Source organism: Chinchilla lanigera, unplaced genomic scaffold, assembly GCF_000276665.1.
Source record: "Chinchilla lanigera isolate Chin_1 unplaced genomic scaffold, ChiLan1.0 scaffold00022, whole genome shotgun sequence".
In the NCBI taxonomy this organism is placed as follows: domain Eukaryota; kingdom Metazoa; phylum Chordata; class Mammalia; order Rodentia; family Chinchillidae; genus Chinchilla; species Chinchilla lanigera.
The window spans coordinates 2680182-2699477 of NW_004955423.1; the positions used below are offsets into that span (position 1 = coordinate 2680182).

The 19296-nt window shown below is 39.4% G+C and overlaps 1 protein-coding gene across 2 annotated transcripts in view; it reads left to right on the plus strand.

The window, feature by feature from the left end:
- Positions 1-19296, plus strand: part of Tgfbr3 (transforming growth factor, beta receptor III) — a 191503-nt gene that overhangs the window by 106331 nt on the left and 65876 nt on the right. For both annotated transcript variants that reach the window (XM_005385063.2, XM_005385062.2), the window contains one exon: positions 10358-10495. In XM_005385063.2, the coding sequence (XP_005385120.1) occupies positions 10358-10495 (138 nt within the window). The remainder of the gene's footprint in view (positions 1-10357; positions 10496-19296) is intronic.

The window sequence follows — 19296 nt, forward strand, 5'->3', positions numbered from 1 at the left end:
GCATTTAATGCACCTAACCTACTGAACATCGGCTCAGTAACAGCTGTTCTTAGTATTGGCTGTTACCCTCCATCTTGTGGCTGACTGGGAGCTGCAGCTTTCTGCCACTGCCCAGCATCACCAGAGAGCATCGTGCCACATCTCATCAGCCTGGGAAAAGATCAACCTTCAAAATTCAAACCAAGAGCTGGGTGTGGTGGCACATGCCTATAATCTCAACCTCTTAGGAGGCTAAGGCAGGAGGATGACAAGTTTGAGCCCATCCTAGCAAACTTAATGAGGTCCTGTCTCAAAATAAGAATAAAAAAGGGGCTGGAGATGTAGCTCAGTTTGAAGCACCTGGCTTCAATCCCCAGTGCTGTCTCACCCCAGCTGAGGTATGATTTCTAACTGAATGTATATCAGTAACTTGGGGGCCTTCTCTATAAGATAGTTATGTTTCTCTGCAGGACCCTGATACAATTATTTTAAAGTGTATAGTTTAGTGACATTTGTATATTCACAGTGTTGTACAGTCACTACCACTATCTTGCTCCAGAACTTTTTCATCACCCAAAAAAGAAACCCCATGCCAGTTAGTAGTAACTTTTTGTTCACCTGTCCCCAGCCCCCGAAGCTTCCAGTCTACTTTCTATTCTGTGGATTTGTTGGTTCTGAACTTTTCAAAGCAATATAATCATACAGCATATGCCCTTTTGGCCTGGCTTGTTTCACATTGCTTTTTGTTTGTAAGGTTTCTCCATGTTCTATCATGTATTAGTGCTTCTTCCCTTTTTATGGCTGACTAATCTTTTATTGCATGGGTTTTACCATGTTTTATTTATTTCTTTTTTGGGGGAGGTACTAGAAACTGAACTCAGGACCTTGCACTTGCCAGGCAGGTGCTGTGCTGCTGAGCTATATCCCTGGCCCAATTTTAAATAACATTTTTATAGAGAGATTTGTTATATTATGAACCAGACTTCTTTTTCTCTGCTTGAACATCACAAACCGAATTTCAACTACTTCTATGATATTCTAGTAACTTTGTCATAATTAAATTTACAACCAAGGCCTGAATATTTTGTAATGTACTTCTCAACCCCTTCTACTTTTCTCTTTTGGGCTCTAATTACTGCTTATTAGTGGTATAAGTATGAGTTCTGAGGCAGAATCACAGACCATGCTAGTTTCACTAAAATGAGAAACAAAGAACTAGGAGCTATTGATTTAATAAGCATTAGTGGCTTGACCAACTTAGAAAATAGAGCTTAAGCAGTATGACCTTGATATCTTTTAGGACATTCCTGACTGTGGTCAGAATTAGAAAATTCTTTAGCAACATATTATGAAAGGGTAGGTTGGACCTTTTTCCATTTACATGGGAGACCAAGCCTTTGCAGTATTTTTACTCTTTAAATACAAACACTCCTCTTTTTGTTTAGCAGCTTAGTCAAGTATCTGAATGTCTTCCATGTTAATCACACTGAATAGAATTCAAATAGTAGAAAACTCATCTTAGGTCTAAAAAATGAGACTAGGCATAAAAATAAAAATTAAGGCACAGTTAGTATTTCCCTATATTAATGTGGAACCTCATATTTCCCAATGTCACATGTGGGAAACAAAAACTTTTAAGTATTCACATGGAAGATAATTTATATCTTCTCTTTTTCTGTTGCTCAGTTACCCTCACAAATTCCCAATCATACGAACTGACTTATCAGGGTTTAAATGTGCAGACTGTGTGCATAAAGCTTTGACAGGACTGTAGTGCCTTGTTGCTGGGAAATGAATGACTGGTCTTGTACTAGTTATATAACCTGAAAATCCATTAGATTGTGCTGAAATTTACATTTATTTCATTCTGAGGTAAAACCCACTCCAAGTTCCTGCCATGACCCTCAGTTGTGATTTCCTTGTAAAGAGATGTCCACGGGATCATTGTGCAGACCTCACACAATTGAGATCTTTTGCTTATTTCTTTAACTTTTTATTTTCCTTTTTTCCATTTTGTTTAGTAGAATCACTTGAAGGGTCCTTAAGGTAATAGAGCAGCAATGGCAAACCTTTTAGAGATTTCAGTGATGACAAACAGCTGGTTACGGCCTGTGTGCCATAGGTTCGCCACCACTGTTAATAACTATAATAACTTCATTACCAAGTATCCTACTCTTTATTATATCTGTGTTCCTTTCCAATCAGAACATATGTATTGAACTGCCTCAAGAAAATATGAAATTTAAACCTTTGAAGGCTGCTGTAAGAAGATATTGTTCCATTCTAGACACTTATCAGCTGCAACATGACAAATTCCACAGGCAGCTTTTGACGCCTTCCCCTTGGCTTTCCCTGCTGATAGGTTCTTCACCCTGAAAAGGCATTGCAGGGCTCGATGAAAGTGAATTGTGTGGAGGAAAATAGGTAAAACTCCCAAGCGCTAATGGAAACATTACAAACTGCACTTACCCCCTTGTGCATGAGGCTATTCTGACACAGTTTATTGTCTGAATTAAAAGCATTTACAATTCCATATTTCTAAAAGACGGTGGAACATTTGATCAAAGAAAATAAGAATTTTTCAGGAAAATTCTCCCCTGCACAGATTCTCCAGTGGTTTAGTCTGAGTTACTTTTTCTCCTTCTATCAAGACTGGTCATGTAATATTGAAACTAAAGTTCCTCTAAAAATATTTCCTTAAAATCATAACCTGGCTGGAGCAGGATACCCTGAGGGGGCCAGGACTGTGAACTTTGGGAGTTGTTTTTGTTACAGCTGTCAAAGGAAACCAGACTTCACAGAATCCCCATGGTTTTCCTTCCCTGACCAGGATTAGTTCCCTTAGAGAGTAATTCAGCCTAATCCGCATATGTACGGGAGCCTGCGGAGTTCAAGGAATGATTGGTTTGCACCTGTGCCAATCCTGTGCTTGGTAGAAATCCAGAAGAAAGTATATTTCTACAGACTCCCAGAGCCTTATGTTCTTGTGGCCCTCATGCTCCTGGGGTTATGATTCTACAATGAAGTATCAGAGACACACTTGATTGTGGTTGGGAGATTGAAATGATTACTCCAGTTCCCAGGTTATATAGGAGGTGGGTTCTTGCTATGCCTGTTTTCCAAACCAACTTTGGGTGATCACACTAGTGATTTTCTGAAATTCCATTCCCCACAGTAGTGACACATAGGCCCTCCTAACATGTGGTTTACTAAACACATTATAAAAACTGGTTTACTTAACAGATAGTGAAAACAATTTCAAACCCATTATAAAAGTAGAATTGAGAGGAAATTAATGTGCACATAGTTATATAGAGCTTTTGGTTATATATTAGAAGCAATAATAAAGTGATTGGAATGAATCTGTTTATTAAAGTGAAAGGGAATATAAAAAAGACAAAAGCAAAATTTTCCCACCTTAGTGTTGTGTTCCTTCAATTTGCTTAGAATTTCAATTTCTAACTGTTTTAATACTCTGTATTGCCTGAATGAAAACCATTTAAAATTCTGTGCCTTTAAAAAATAGTGGAATGTTTGATCAAACATTATTAGTTCCTGTTATCTAGCCTTGAGAAAGAGAATATATTTAAAATATTTTTTTCACATTATACATATTTAAATTTGCATAACTGTTAGAGAAGAACTTTGCATTTTCATTTTTACCTTGTACAGACCTTGTACATATAAAGGCTGTTCTACCCTTTCCTGTACACACAGAAGAGGATGACAGTCATGATGTTTATTCATACAAAGCCTGGATGTGGCTTTTGAATCCTCTCCAACATAGGTCCAGGCAGCCTGTAGTATTCATTTTGGTGATTATAATCTATTTGCTTTTCATGACTGTTTTAATGTTTCCTCTTGAACTTGATAATGAAGTTAAGGTTTTCTTTCTAGATGTTCCCTCTTTTGGCCAGAAAAACGGGACAGTATGTCTTTGGAACCATTATTTAAGTTTCACTGATAAATTTTATTGCTTCTTATATTCATTTTTCAGAAGACTTGTTGATTGCTTACTAGACGCCTGGCCTGGTGCTAGGTCCAAGGTTGCAGAAATGAGTGTGACTCAATTTCTGCCTTTGAAGCATGCCTCATTGAAGGTTTTACAATATGTCAGGGAAGACGGATGTCTAAACTGTAGTGCCTGAGGGATGGGAAAGGATTCCTCTGGAGATCGTGCATTATGAGCTGAACGTTATGGGTCATCTAGGAACATGGCTGTAGTGTACATCAGGCCAGAACCCTGGGAGGATGTGGATGGTATGTGAGTGACATATATGATATTCACACGGCTTCTGCTCAGTACTGAAGCTCAGTAGAAAAGTACCTGCCCAGGTCCTCACATTGGCCATTAGTAGGGTCCTGCTGAGGGCCCCAGCAGTGTTTTCCACCAGCACATACTTGCATCCAGGGTCTCTACTCCCCCTGCCTCTCTTCCTCACAGTGGCTAAGCCGTGGGCTGCTCTGGGAAGGGAGGCCCAGGGTCCCTGCAATCCCCTTGCCGCGCTCCCAGGACCCCTTTAGAAGGTCATGACCTATAGTTTCATAAATACTCTTCTGTTTATATGAGTTCTTGCCCCTCAACCCCCAACCCAAATTTAGTTCCCAGTAATTTTCCAGGGCATTCAAAATATGGAGCAGGGAAGGCAGACTTATTTCTGCATCCAATGTCAGACTTTTATTTTATTTCCTCTTTTGTAGTCATATTAGATTATTTTCAGAAGCTCCCAGGGAATCCAGAATCATGTTCTTGTTGGGGGCGGGGGATTAATTTGGGAATTGACTGTGCCCCTCTCAGCATAGCAAATGGTTTTAAGATGAAACCTTTAAGAAAGAGCTTGGTATCATCTACCATGCCAGTGTGAAATCTTTGACCCCGGTGCTTCTCTAGAGCAAGGAGGATGTCAGTTGATTCCCTGGGGAGGTGGAGGGACGCTAGTTGGTGTTCCTTTAGAAATTAAGAGAGAGATAAAATTAAAAATAAATAAATTTTTAAAAGCTGCAGATTTACTCCTCCAAGAATATTTTAAGGGAATCTTTTTATACCAATTCCCAAATGGTGAAAGACAAGCAATGGCCAAAAAAAAAAAAAAAAAGTCATGTGTAGGAATTACTCTGACCAGAATACCCTTTAAGACATTGTAGTAGAACTAACTAGATACTGTTCCCATCCCCAGATGTCAGTTGCACTTCTGAGTTTCTAAAAGTCACAAGGCCTAGAAGTGAGATGGAAGTGTGGGATGCTGGTGTCTTGAAAGAGGTTTGTGCCTCCCTGTCCATGTAATGTGTGGGTGCCAGGAGGCCAAGCTTCAGGATGTTTTCAGTTACTATCAACATTGTTGCCAAGTGATGCCTCTTTACCTCTGAAGAGGGGACAGATGATGGCTATATACAGATCAGCCTGTGATTTTATGGCTCTTGGTTATAGGCACGCTGTTGGAGTTCTTTTTTTATCTTAGTGTAAACGGATCATTGGCTCGTCCATTTCAGAGCATTATTTGGTCTTGTTTTAGATAGTAGAAGTCTCTCTGGTAGTGTTTTGGATGCCTTCTTTGCTTCATGGGTCCACAGGGGCTGTTCTAAGAATCAGAAATGTCGAAACCTCACTAACACATTAGCAAAATTGGATAACTGTTAGACTCTCATATCAGTTGTTTTGCTCACTTTGCTTTTGTTTGTTTTAACAAACCCCGGGAGTAGGGGCCTTGCTATTAAGAAATCTTTTAAAATCTCTATGTCAGGAATGTCTTGCATCTGGACTATGAATTGTGGGAAATTTAAAAAAATTATACGGGATATTTTCCTAAAGAGAGTAGGGTTTTTTCCCCCTTCCTGGAAGTACATAATTCATTTTCATGCAGTGATTTGAGAATTTGAAACTGTATAAACTATATATATGGTTTTTCCTAATAATTCTTGGAAAACTAAGAAGCCTTCACCGTGAAAAGGTCCAGAGAATATTGTTCGTATTATTTTCTGGTGATAGTATGAGAAAGGACATGCTTCCCAAATGAGAGACAGGAATGTTGTCTTTCCATTCTGAGGCCTAATGTTCCCCAGAGCACCCTTGATTCTGGACGACGCTGTATTCAGTTGTATCCAGAAAAACACTCAGAAAAGGTTTACTTTGAATTTCTTTATAAATTTACAGCTAGTATGTTAGTTGAGGTATATAGGTAATCTCAGAAGACCTAGTATAAATAGATGTTGTAGAACTGATTAGACCAGTTTGCATTCCTTTTAGGGCAAAGGAGCTGTGGGTGTGAGGGACAGTAGCTCCATGTGAGATGTGACAGCTTGCACTTTCTCACATCCTCGGGAAGACTGAGCATTCAGCGTAGTTTAAGACAAACGTGATTAGAGCAGGAAGTCTTCGGCTGGGCTTCACGGACCAGTATGTGGTCAAATGATGGGTTTGAATAGGCCACAGAAACCCCAGGTGGGTAGTTCTGAGTTGTCATCTGTTAAGTGCTTTCCCCAGAAGGATGGCATCTCAAGACCAGAGTATGCTTTCTAGTTTAATTAAATGGAGTTTCTAGTTTAATTAAATGGAACCATTTTGTTTCTATTTCTACCATTAGAACTTCCCAGCCCTTTACAATTGGTTGCTTAATCTGAGCAAATGGATGCTTAGCCTGGAGTTCATGGGACCTGAAGTAAATGTATTTTCTTGACACTGTCTATAAAATTTTATGTAATGTGGGGTTTTTTGTGTATGTCTGTATATGAAGAGAGGGTTCATATTGCACTGAGTTCTCAAATGCTCTATGACTCCCAAAGATAACAAAACCATTGATTTAGAGACTGGTGGTCCCTTCCTGTGTGGTACACCCCTTTTTAGCTCATGTCACCCCTATCTTCCTTGCTTTTGAAGGCTCCAGATTAAGCTATTAAATGTATTTTTATGTATAAATCTGATGAAGGATTGAGGGTCAACTCTTTAAGCCACTGTTTGGGTTTCTAAGCAAGAAGTTGGTGGATACCGTTTGTATCACTACTTCATGTGATATTTCTTTGGTGCAGTCTGCCTCAGCTCTCGTCTTTAGGCCATGATCTCTGAAAAATCTAACCATGGAGAAACCTCAGCAGGATGCTCTATGATCCTATCATCTACTCCTGAGCTGTAATTGTTCCTGAAGAGGATTTTCTTTTCATTTTTCTTTTTTCCAGCCTGGGAGAAGTTAGGCACCTTAGCCTTTGAGATATTCCAGGTATGTTCTCACATTCTTGGGAGCTTTTGTACCTTCATTCTTTTGTTGATTGTTTTTAGTTGTTTCTCTGTCTCGCCTTTGGCAAGGTATGTGTAAGTAGAGGAAGTACTGTATAGAGGAGGAAGACTGCTGGGGGATTAGGTGAGACTGTGCTCACAGGACTCTTTGTCCCTGCCAAATGATCTTTCTAAAAAAGTGTTGCGTATTTTTCTTTTAATTTCCCAATCGTAGTGTGAATTATTCTTTGCCAAATGGCTTTTGGGGCTTTGCCTGGGACCTATGTGCCAGAGTCAGGAGATTCATCTTGGCCAGACACTGCCACATATTGAAGAGAGCTGATTCCAGGAAAGCTCAGAGAGCTGAAACTCCTAGAAATCTTTCCTCGGTTGTCTGAGCCAGGCCTTGACACTGTGGACCATCTGGGAAATTTTGGACCTGAGAACCAGTATCTGTTTCATACATCTTATTTCATAAGCTTTTTAAAAAAAGTTTGCATTCATTTGAGATATGTATTTAATTATCTTGTAGCGTACCTCTTGAGCAAGACTTTAGTGTCTCTAAGAGCTTTAAGAATCGTATGCCTAGGGACTGAAAAGAAAGTCGTCAGAAGAACATGCAACACAAACATACAAACATGTTATTGGTATACACCTGCAGATACACACTGCTATTCTTTGTGCTATTTTGGTGCCCAATAAACAGTTTTGGAATGAATCCATAAGGAGACCTTTTACTGGCATACGCTATTCGTGAGTCAGAGAGTTGTTCTGCAGTTGTCAGATACTCTTGCCCAAGTAATGGTTTTCTCTTTTCTTCACTCTTTGTGGTATGTGCTCTTCACAGTATGCATCCTTTTACTCACTTAATGCTGCAGTTTCTGTCTTTGCCTCTGCTCTGTTTCTACTGCTTCTCTCGTTTTCAGTGATGATCACTCCACTTATTTCTGGATGCAGATGGCATCTCCAGTGCATTGTGTGACTGTACAAGCAAGGAATAGATTATTTTGCTGTAACTGTATTTGACATCACAGTTCACTTGGTACTTTGATTTAGCATTATGCGTATGTCATGTATAAGAATGATCCCAACTGTGTGCACAAATAGCTCATGACAGTTTGAGTCTTTCTTATGTTCTCGTATTTTTTCTGCAGATTAGCTAGCTAAGTCAGTTGGAGCATATCTTAAACCTTTTTGTTAACCTTTTAGGTACCATAAATTTATGAATTTGCTGTGATTTTTTTTCCATGCTATGGTAAGCACAGTATTAAATGTAAAGCAGGCAAATCGAACCCGTAACCCTGGACAGCTAGTAGTACAGTTCCACAAGATCTTAAGCTTTTAACATTATTATGAGATTTGTGGTGATATTTTCTGAACTCAGTTGTGTGGTGCTTGAGCATGAACTCTCTAGGTGACGAGGGAACACTGTGTAGGGAAGCGCAAGGTGCAGTGCTAACTCCACCTGCCATGCCTACCACACACAGTTAGTTGAATCGAAACTTGCTTGTATCAGAATTACATGTACTTGTGTGACTTGGCAAGTAAAAGGCACAATTACTGGTAACAGTGATTCAATCTTCCTACACATGCATGTGCCTATGAAGATAGGTGTCTTGTTGTTAATCAGACATGTATGTTTTCTTGTTTAATTATTAAACATTGGCTTGTTGTGTTATTTCATTTTAATATTATAATAAAAATATTAAATTTTTTGTTACTGTAAAATATACTGTATAATATAGTCTGTGTATACATTAACTATATTATATATTTTATTTGTGGCCCAGGGAAGCCAAAATGTTATACACCCATGATGTAAGATGTCTTTGCCTACAGTCTGGTTTGGAAATTAAGACATGTACACTCAACAGTTAACAAACAAGACACTATTATGTACTAAGTACAAATAGAATAAAGTACTTCTGCATATGAAAAGTAGAGGATGAAAACATTCTCTTGACATTTAGGGATTGCTTACCATATCCTAAAGCATGGGTTTTGAAAGATCGGTACCTTATTGATTTATGACATGAGAACATAGGCAGTCCCTGAGAAGTAGGGAGAGGTATCCTGAGGTTGAAGTGGGCCAGCAGTCACAGAGGCTGAAATAGTCAGCATTTAGTGTGTGTCTCTGATTATCTACAGTCAGATCATAGAGCCAGACCATTACTCCTCAGAATGGCTATAACTGTGGGGGGGGGGGAGGGCGTCCTTTACCACTCTTACTACTTTGTGACAATCTTCTGTACTTGCACCCATCTACTTAACTATGTGGTTCCTGCAAGGTCTTGCCTCACCTCTCTGAACAGAAAGCTAGTGTGAGACCGTTGAATGAAACCATCGAGGCAGTATTTCTTTGTACCTTTTGCTTTTCTGGTTCACATTGGCTGACCGTGCATCATGTGCTCCAAGAGAACATTGTTGAGTCCACTTTCTCTGGCTCCTCTTTGATGATATAATGATGGTAACCTACAGTAGTCTTTGATCCTCTGTCAGAACTGAGCACAGTGTTCCTTCCCACAGTCATAGCTTTCTTCCATTTTTAGGTTTTTTGTTTATGGTGGCCCTATACAATCAGTGTTTATTCTGTGTGTTCCTTGTGCTTCATTTTGGAAAATTCCTTCGCTTTAGTAGCTGGGATGATGACAGCACTGGCAGCTGCCCCTGGCAGCCCCTTTCTCTTTGCTTTCAGCACTTTTCTTTGGCAGAACTCAACTTTATAGAGACTGGAGCTTACCTGAGAGAGAAGAAGATCATTTTTCTGAAGGTCTAAAGGGATAACCGACCCCCTAGGGTACTCTGTTCTTTAATTTGACTTGAAAGATTAAGCAGTACTAGGGGAAGGTAACTTTTATTCTGTCTTTGCCACTTTTGAATTTAAAAAGTGTTTTATTTATTTATCTGTATTCCACTTTGGGGAGCTGAGTCATGTTTTAGTTGGTATTAGTATTGCTAAACCGTACGAAATTACCATATTGTAGTAGAAAATAAAGATCCAGTATCAGCAGTATCATCTAGTTCGATCTGATATATCTTATTTGCAGACCTGGAGCTAGCTTAGAACTTGGTCATCTTAGTGGTGAGTAGTGAAAAAATATCCAGGTGCTGCGCTGAGTGATTTGTTGGAAAGTCAGTCCTAAGATCTTCCCTCTTTCTGTTGCTTCTTAGGTCACACTGCACCTCAATCCCATCTCTTCAGTCCACATTCACCACAAGCCCGTGGTGTTCCTGCTCAACTCCCCGCAGCCCCTGGTCTGGCACTTGAAGACAGAGAGACTTTCCGCTGGGGTCCCTAGACACTTCTTGGTAAGTTTTAAAAAAACTTTTCCAAACATTGTTTGGAAAGGTTATAATGGCCGTAAAACTTTTCAAAGGGCTTCTTTTCATTTAAATAATAACAGAGCCCAACGTGTTACATTTGGAGTTGTACACTTTTGGATGTTTGGATGACATACACAAGCGGTCACAGGAAGCAAACAAGACCCATGTCTTCCTTGGACACAGCAGGACCTGTAGCCATACTCTGTGTGGCCTAAGCTTTGGTTTCAGCTCTGAGACCCTCCTTGTGGTATCAGGAACATTATGAATACTGTAAATAGCCACTGGGTGTGTGGTCTCTGACCACAAAATAAATATGCATGAACCCATTATATTTGTATATAACACATGCCTAACTTCTGATATGAGGAGCTGTTTGTTGAGAATGTGACACAGTGAGCTCCAAAATGAAATCATTTGTATTTTGTTTTAAAAAGCTGGAACCCAGATCTCATAGAAAGATCCAAATATTACCTACTATTTGTAAATCATGTCCTTTTGAGTTTGCCAGAACATTTCAAGTTTGCTAGTTGTGGAGAAATAGATGGGTTGTTTGGATGGAATTTTTGGGATATGATATCATGTCTGATGATGAGCAACACTACAACTTGGTAGTGATAACTCATGTTGCCTATCGAGCGAGTCCTCACTGCAGAGCCTTTGGCTGTTAAACCGCTCTTGTTTAGAAGCATCTAAGATGAGTGGTCCTCAGTTAACAGCTTCCCTCTTGCTGCCTGCGGAATAAACTTTGCCTAAGTAATAATGGCTTTAATATAAATCTATGATTTCTTATCTCCTACATTTTTTTTTTTTTTTTTTTTTTTTTTTTTTTGGTTTTTCTCCGGTACCGGGAACCGAACTCACGACCTTGCGCATGCCAGGCAGGCGCTTTGCCGCTGAGCTAAATCCCCAGCCCCTTCTTATCTCCTACATTTAATGTGTACTTTTGAAAACTCAGAAGACTCCACTGAGTAAAGTAAGAATCCATAGCCAACAATCAATAAGTAGATAAATAAAAGAGGAAAGAAGAGAACGCTCCTCTTTATAGTAGAATTCTAATTAGTAAATATAGAAGAAGAATGACATTAGAAAATCATCATTTGGGGGCCATAATAGTAAACATTGACTGTAAAGGACCATCTGGATGACTCTTCTCGAAAGAAGAGCAGTTGTCTCCATTTTCGCTAACCTGGCCCTGTTTTCATGTATTGATATGTACATAGCAGGCCAGGACTTTTCCTTATCCCCTGAACTGTCTTTAAGCAATGCAAATTGGTCTAGCTGACACGCTGATTTGTGTAGTCTTTGAAGCAAGGCAACAGATCAGTGTTGCCCCACCCATAGCTCCCATAAAGCATATGTGAGCCAGGCGGGAAGGAGAGCCACCTCCACTCTGTTGTCAGGAATCAAGCCTTGAGATAAGAGTGACTATGACTCCCCAGGGCATGAAAAATTACACATCAGAGCTGAAGCACTGACCCCAAAACATTAGATACTGCCTCAAATTGTGTTATGCAGACTATTCTCTTTGCATATCCTCCCTGCATATTATAGAGGTGATTTCAGGCCACCTGCCCAGCCCAGCTTACGGCACTCATGTACTTTCCACCACTCTCATAGTCATTCAGCCCCAAGCCACTTCCCTCTTTATGAATTAATAGAACCCAGGTTTGGCCCGGGATGGAGGTCTTTGTTCTGGTTAGCCATCATGCTAGCTGGCCGTAGGATCCCCTTGGCTCCCCACAACTACAAATACACCTTAGTGTCTTTATTCTTGCGATGCATTTCACTGGAAGTGATAGATTGGAATTAACTCATCAGAATTCCAATAACTTTTCCACAGGATTACAAGTACAAACTTTGCGGACTGTGATGAGGTCCAGAAGGGGCTCTCTGTAGTTAATCAGGCCAGAGTCACCAAAAGATACTAAATCTAGTGGGACTGGAGGTAATTAGAGTAATAATATATTTGGATAGGCCCCAAACATCTTTTACACAAATTACTTACTAATTTTGGAAGAAAAATAACTATGTACAGTGGAGATACCCAGCAATTCTTTAACCAAGTGGTCAGAGTAATGTCACCAGTATGGGGTGATTAGACATTATGTTCTGGTAAATGAGAAAGAATACGACCAGTTAAATAGCATTCTTTTTTTTTTTTTTGTACTGGGAATCAAACTTAGGACCTTGCGCTTGCCAGGAAGGCACTTGTGCCGCTGAGCTATATCCCTGGCCCTAATAGTATTCTTACTATATGTTATGGTTTGTGTCTAGATGTCCCCCCAAAGACTCATGCAGTCATGGGGTGGGCTTCTAGAGTTTGTGATCAATCTGTGGTCCAATCCTGGGATTATAGGTGTGAGTGCTACATGTGCCCTGGGGCAGGTAGTTTGCATACAATGTAAGGGAGGGAAAGAGGCTGCTTGCCTCCACCCCTTGTGCTGTCGTTACTTTTGCTGTTTTCCGCTGCTGTGAACTGTACCCTATGTCATGTGCCACCCTACCTTGAGCCAACCGAGTGTGGACTAAAACTTCCACAAACCTCCTCAAAGTTCCTGCCTTAATTTTGGGTGTCGGGTATTTTGTCTTGGCAATGAGAGAAAAGTAATTGAGACCCTATAAATACAAATGACCCGAACCTAATCAAGAAGGAAAAACCAAACTGGGAAATTCTATAAAATAACTGGTCTGTCCTCTCCAAAAACTCAGTTATGAAAGGCTAAAGACTGAAGATTAAAGAAGACTAAAAAGGCACATGTGGTCCCAAACTGGATCTTACTGAGTAGGAGTGGAAAAATTTGCCATAAAGGACATTTTGTGCACAGTGGATGAAATTAGAATTAAGTCTCTAGATTAAAGTGTTGTATCAATATTTGCATTTGATAATTACACTGTCATGATATTAAGAGATAGTCTTCTATTTTGGAAAGATAGTTAGGTATTAATGCACTTAGGTGTTAAAAGGCAAAGGGTCAAATAGTTTAGAAAAAACATAGAAAATAATAAAGTAAATGTAACAAGATGTTACAAATAATGAATCTAGGTAAAGAGGATACTAGAGTCCTTTGTACTATACTTGCAGCCTTGCTGTAAATTTGAATTAATTTTGAATGAAACATTTGGAAACTCAGGTACATTTTACAGAGTAGGAGTTATTAAGAACTTGTAGCTTTTTCTGAAGACTGACATTATTACTTCTACATTAAAAAACCAAAACAGTGGTAATTTAGTTGTTATTATTAGCCCATTTATTTAGTACTTAGTACATTTAAGCAATTTCATTAAGAACCCTAATACTTTTATCTTACTGAATTCTCATAATAGCCCTATGGTAAAGGTATATTTAGTCCTTTGTATAGTTGAGGAACTTAGAGATTAAATCATGGGCTGCATCACATGGCTAATTTTTTGTAGAGCTGCATGTCAAACCAAAATAGGACCTATCTTAGATGCTCTTATGCCAAACAGGCTCTCTGTGTACTTATTGTCAGTCTCTTGTAGTTAAAATTATCTGTTATATTAAGACTTATGAATATGATCGTAAGTCCTGTTTGCGTTTAGTTCTCATACTCTAGAGCTCTACTTTCCAATGCTATAGGAATTAGCTATGCACACTACTGAAATTAATTTTTAAAAATCCAAGCCTGCTATAGTGGTGCATGTTTGTAATCAGAGAATTCTTGAGGGACTGAGGCAGGAAGACTGCACGTTTGAGCCTGGCCTGGGCAACTTAGTGACTTGGCAAGACCTTGTCTCAAAATAAAAACAAGAAGAATGTTGAGGATATGGCTCAGCATGAAGGTTCTGGGTTTCATCTGCAGTAATGTAAAACACAACAAACAAATAAAGAAAATTCCTATTGCTTAGCCACTTATCAGGTGCTCAGTACATGTGTGAGGTTAGAGGTTACCACAATGGGCAGGTTATAGAGAGATAACGGGCAAAGGAATTACCCATACTGGTTTGAATCCAAGCAATAATTGGGCAGATTAATTTTTCTAAGCCTGATTTTTCTCAGCTATAGTTTGGGAATAAAAATAGTTCTTATACCATAGGGGTGTTGTCTTGATTAAATGAAAAACACAGAAAATTTTTAGGACAGTGCCTGACTCTGATAAGTTCAGACATTATGTGCCATTACTGTTATTAGTCATAATAAAGAGCACATGCAGGTGTTGAATTTACTCCTATAATTATAAAACACCAGCCTGGCTGGACACCAGATTGAAAGAAGTTCCTACTTCTCTGGGCTGTAGGTCCAGATAAACAATGTGGGCCACATTTAGTTGTATTTACCACCTTCTAGATTCCTTCTTCAGTCTGCTACTCCATGGGTTTTAAGGAAAAGTATTTTACTCCCAGTCATTATTTATTTGCTCTAATTTTGTTTAAAATCTGGGAAAACTGTTTGGCCACAAGTTTAAGACACTAGCAGAAAGGGAGACAGTATTAGTAAACAATCTAACATTGACCCTATTTGGAGTTAATCCCATGTAAGGAGATTATAGATCAAGTGATGAATCTAAAATTAACAACATGGGGGAGACAGCAATGAGGGAAGTCAAGGATTTAAATTCCAGGACACCTGACCTCTGCTTTGTTGTCCAGCAGGCTTCCTTTAGGGAAATGGTTGTCTGCCATCTGTACATTTCTTCATGGTCTGGAAGAGATGGTGGGACATCTGTTGTTCATTCAGGTTCTCAGATCAGGAGACAGTGAGGGCTACAAGTTCTCTCACAAGCTGAGCAGCTCTCCCTAGGCAACCTCATCCCTTTCTCTTGTGGCCTGATAGGATTTCAGTGACTCCTCATCCACTTTTGGAGCAGAGGGACAGTGATGGATAGGAAGCCAGGAGCTTCTCTTACAGGATAGAAAACCAGTAGTGTACCCTGTGTATCTATAAGAGTTAAAGTGTGGGGATAAGGTAACTAAATTATTTTACAGTAAGTGTTTCTTCAAGCACTCCAAGTGAACCATGGAATCTTTGGAAGCTGAGGGTTAGTTGTTTCCACCACTCCCCTCTCCACCCTTACCCAAGAGCACAGAGTTGATGAGGAGAGAAGATGCGGCTCTTGACTCTCAGTGTAAGATGCATGTGTCCCGGCTTCCTCCTCCCATGCCGCAGAAGGGTTCACATCACTGTCTTAAAGCTGTCTTTACCCTTCAGGTAGAACCACCATACTTACTTTCTTTTTTCTCTTTTTAAAATTAATTTTATTGGTACATTTTAGATATACACAATGATAACAAGTCACAATTACTCATGTTTATAGAGAAAGGTGATGAGAAAAGTTCGAGTATTAGCATCTACTCAATTGTCAGGACCTTTTATTTTCAGTCAACATGTCTGCATTGTTATAATTGCTCAGATTTTTTAAAAATGAAAACTTTAAAAAAGTGAAAACTTCTGTCATTTGTTAGGAGGGCTTGCACTACTAACTTTGATAATATTAAAATGTTATACTTTAATACTAATCTAAGCATTTGTCTTCTTCTGTCAAATCACTTCAGTCTTCTCAGGATTCCTCAGTACAGGCAAGAGAAAGGAGTGTGTCAGGCAAGGAGGAGGTAGGATTTAGTCTTTTCTGCAAGTGCGTTTGCTTTGTCTGGTTGTTTTAGTTACCTAGGAAATGGGAGTGGGTTGAAGAGACTTTCAGGCTGAGTTGCAAGCAGTGCACCTTTGTGAGTCACACACATGCACATGCATGATAAAAGTGTCACAGCCTTATAAGTTGTCCCTTTCTCAGGGTGTGTGTATGGTCCAGAGAATATTGAATAGGTTCAAGGTGTCCCTCGATGCCATCAGGACAAAAGTAATCCTATGTGCTCCATGTGTTATGTTGAAACTACAATAAAAATCTCTTAGAAGGATCGTATAGGCTTATTTTTGTGTGTGCAACCATTTCCACCCTGGAGAAGTAGTAGAATGACTCAACTGTGTAATTGATGTCTGAACTTTCAACCTGAAAGGTTTGTTTTTGCAAACAAGTATTGAGAAGAGCCACAATATTAAATCATCTTTTAAAAACATGCTATAGTTTACAGATATTTCTCCAAAGAAAGGACGCAAATAGCCCAAAGCACATGAAAAGATGCTTCGTGTCATTAGGGAAACACTAATCCGAACCACAGTATGCCACTTTGTACTTACTAGGATTGCTAGAATAAAAAAGACAGATAGTAACAAGTGTTGACAAAAGTATAGAGAAACTGGAAGACTCAGACACTGTTGGTGGGAATGTGAAAGAGTTCTTTTGGAGAGAAGTGCACAAAATGCATACCCATAAAAACTTGTCCACAACTGTCCAATGCAGCATTATTCATAGTAGCCAAAAACTGGAAACACTCCAAATGTCTATCAGTGGATGAATGGAAAAAATAATGCTATGTCCACACAATAGAATATTATTTGGGCATAAAAAGGAATGACGTTCTGATACGTGACACAACATGAACGAACCTTGAAAACATTCTAAGTGAAAGAAGCCATACACAAAGCAGGGTATATTGTATGACTCTGTTTATATGAAATGACCACAGTCAGCACATCCATAGGGACAAAAAGTTCATGAGCCATTTCCAGGGGCATGTGGAAGGGGAGAATGAGAATGTCTACTACTATGATAAGAGATTTATTTTTGAGCATGATAACAATGTGCAGGAGTTGCATAGTGTGAGTGTGCCACAATTTGAGAATATGCTAAAAATACTAAATTGTACAAGTGAAAATGGTGATATTATGGTAAGTGAATTATATCTTAAAAAGATGTTTTTAAAAAACCCTTGCTATAGTACTCTTTAAAAGCCCCTCTTTACAAGGGGCTGGCAATATAGCTCAGTGGTATAAGCGCCTGCCTGGCAAGCATAAGGTCCTGAGTTCGATTCCCAGTAAAAAAAAAAAAAAAGTGACTATACAAAGCCTGGGAGTGTAGCTCAGTAGTAGAGAGTACTTATCTAGCATGGCGGAGGTCCTAGGTTCAGCACCTGCCCCCTGCCACAAAAAAAAAGTCATGATGTAAGACCAGCAAACTAGGTAACAGTGACAATGTTGATTTTGGTGCTGAGGCTTGAACCCAGAGCCTTGTGCATGCCGAGCATGTGCTTCACCACTGAGCTACCCCTCTAGCCCTGAACTAAATCTTAAAATGTATTTTTCTTCTTTCTTCCGTGCACCTAATTTTTTATTTTTTATTTATTTTTATTTTATTTATTTATTTATTTTTGTTTGTTTGTTTTTTCTCCGGTACCGGGAACCGAACTCACGACCTTGTGCTTTTTTTTTTTTAAAAATCTTGCTTTATTTGCATTCCAAACCTGAGGGCTCTTTCCACAAGATCTACAGATTCAGAGCCTGGGGCAAACAGAAATTTTCAAGATGAGACCCTAACGCTTGGCTTCTAATAACATAAGACTCATGGTCTAGAAACCTTTGCCAGCCTATTTGTGTCAGTTCGCTGTTTTACATACTCATAAGGAAAAAAGATTTGTAAAGTCTCAAGAAAGTCTCAAGCTTCTTCGAACCCCATCCTGTATGCTAAGTGGAAGGCGGAGTGTAGAGGGGTGGACGTGGATCTGTGAGGTGTGGTTACCAGGGCTGGCAAATAAAAATACATTTAGCCAGTTAAAGATGAATTTCAGATAAACACCAAATGATTTTCTTGCAATATTTGTGACATACTAAAAAGCTATTCATTATTTGAAATTTAAATTTAACTGGTGTCCTATGTTTTATCTGGCAACTCAGAGGGAACTTGGGTTTTTGTGTTTAATTAACCCTGACCTGGGCGTCAGGAGGCTTAGGTACTAGTCATGTGTCTCTACCACTAACTAGTCATCATCCTTGGATAAAAATCATTGTCTTGGTTACTTTTCTCTTGTTGCTGAGACAAAATACCTGACACCCAAAATTAAGGAAGGAAAGGTTTATTTTGCTCACAGTCTGTGGAGGTTGCAGTCTATAGTCAGCTGGCTCCAAGGCAGAGTGGCACATGGCAGAGGGCAACAGTTCATGGGGCAGGGGCACACAGCAAAAGCAACAAGAGCAAAAGGGAGGAGCAGCCGAAAGCAGCCTCCCCCGCCTCCATTACGTTGTATGCAAATTACCCCCCAGGGTGGATGTAGCCCTCACACCCATAACCCTAACAATGGACCATGAATCAATCATAAACTCTAGCAGCCCTCCCCTGAGGCTTTGGGGGGCATCCCGACACAGACCATAGCAATCACTAACCAGTGCAGGCCTGAGTTTGCCTCTCTAAAATGAGGGAGTTGTGATCTCTAAAGTTCCTCCTAACCTTTAAACTCTCTGATTCTTTGATAATACAACTGCTAGATATTATATCCCCATTTAATTGGAAACAGAAAATGGCAATATGAACACTGCCTCTTCAGCAAATCCAAGTAAATATCAGGGCAGGGCAGTTGAAATAAATGAGAGAAACCAAACTTTATGCTGTTGGCTTTGGATTAAAAACAAATCAAAACTTAATCCTAATGAAAAATGTAAATTAATACCCAGAACATGCTTCGTATTTAAAATCCAGTTTTGCATTTCCAAGAATGGGGGCGGGGTGGGTGAAGAAGCTGTGTTTGCCAAAACGTAGTTTATTCCTTTTTCTTATACTGGAGGCAAAAAAAAAAAAATCCAAATATTTGGGCCTCTGCCACTAAACCACAGGCAGTTCTCTGGTCTGCACTGCAGTTTGGATGACTGACAAGGTTCAGTGAAAAACAAGTGCTATTTGTTTTCCTGTGCCTAGTATTTAACTGGAAATCAGAAGGCTAAA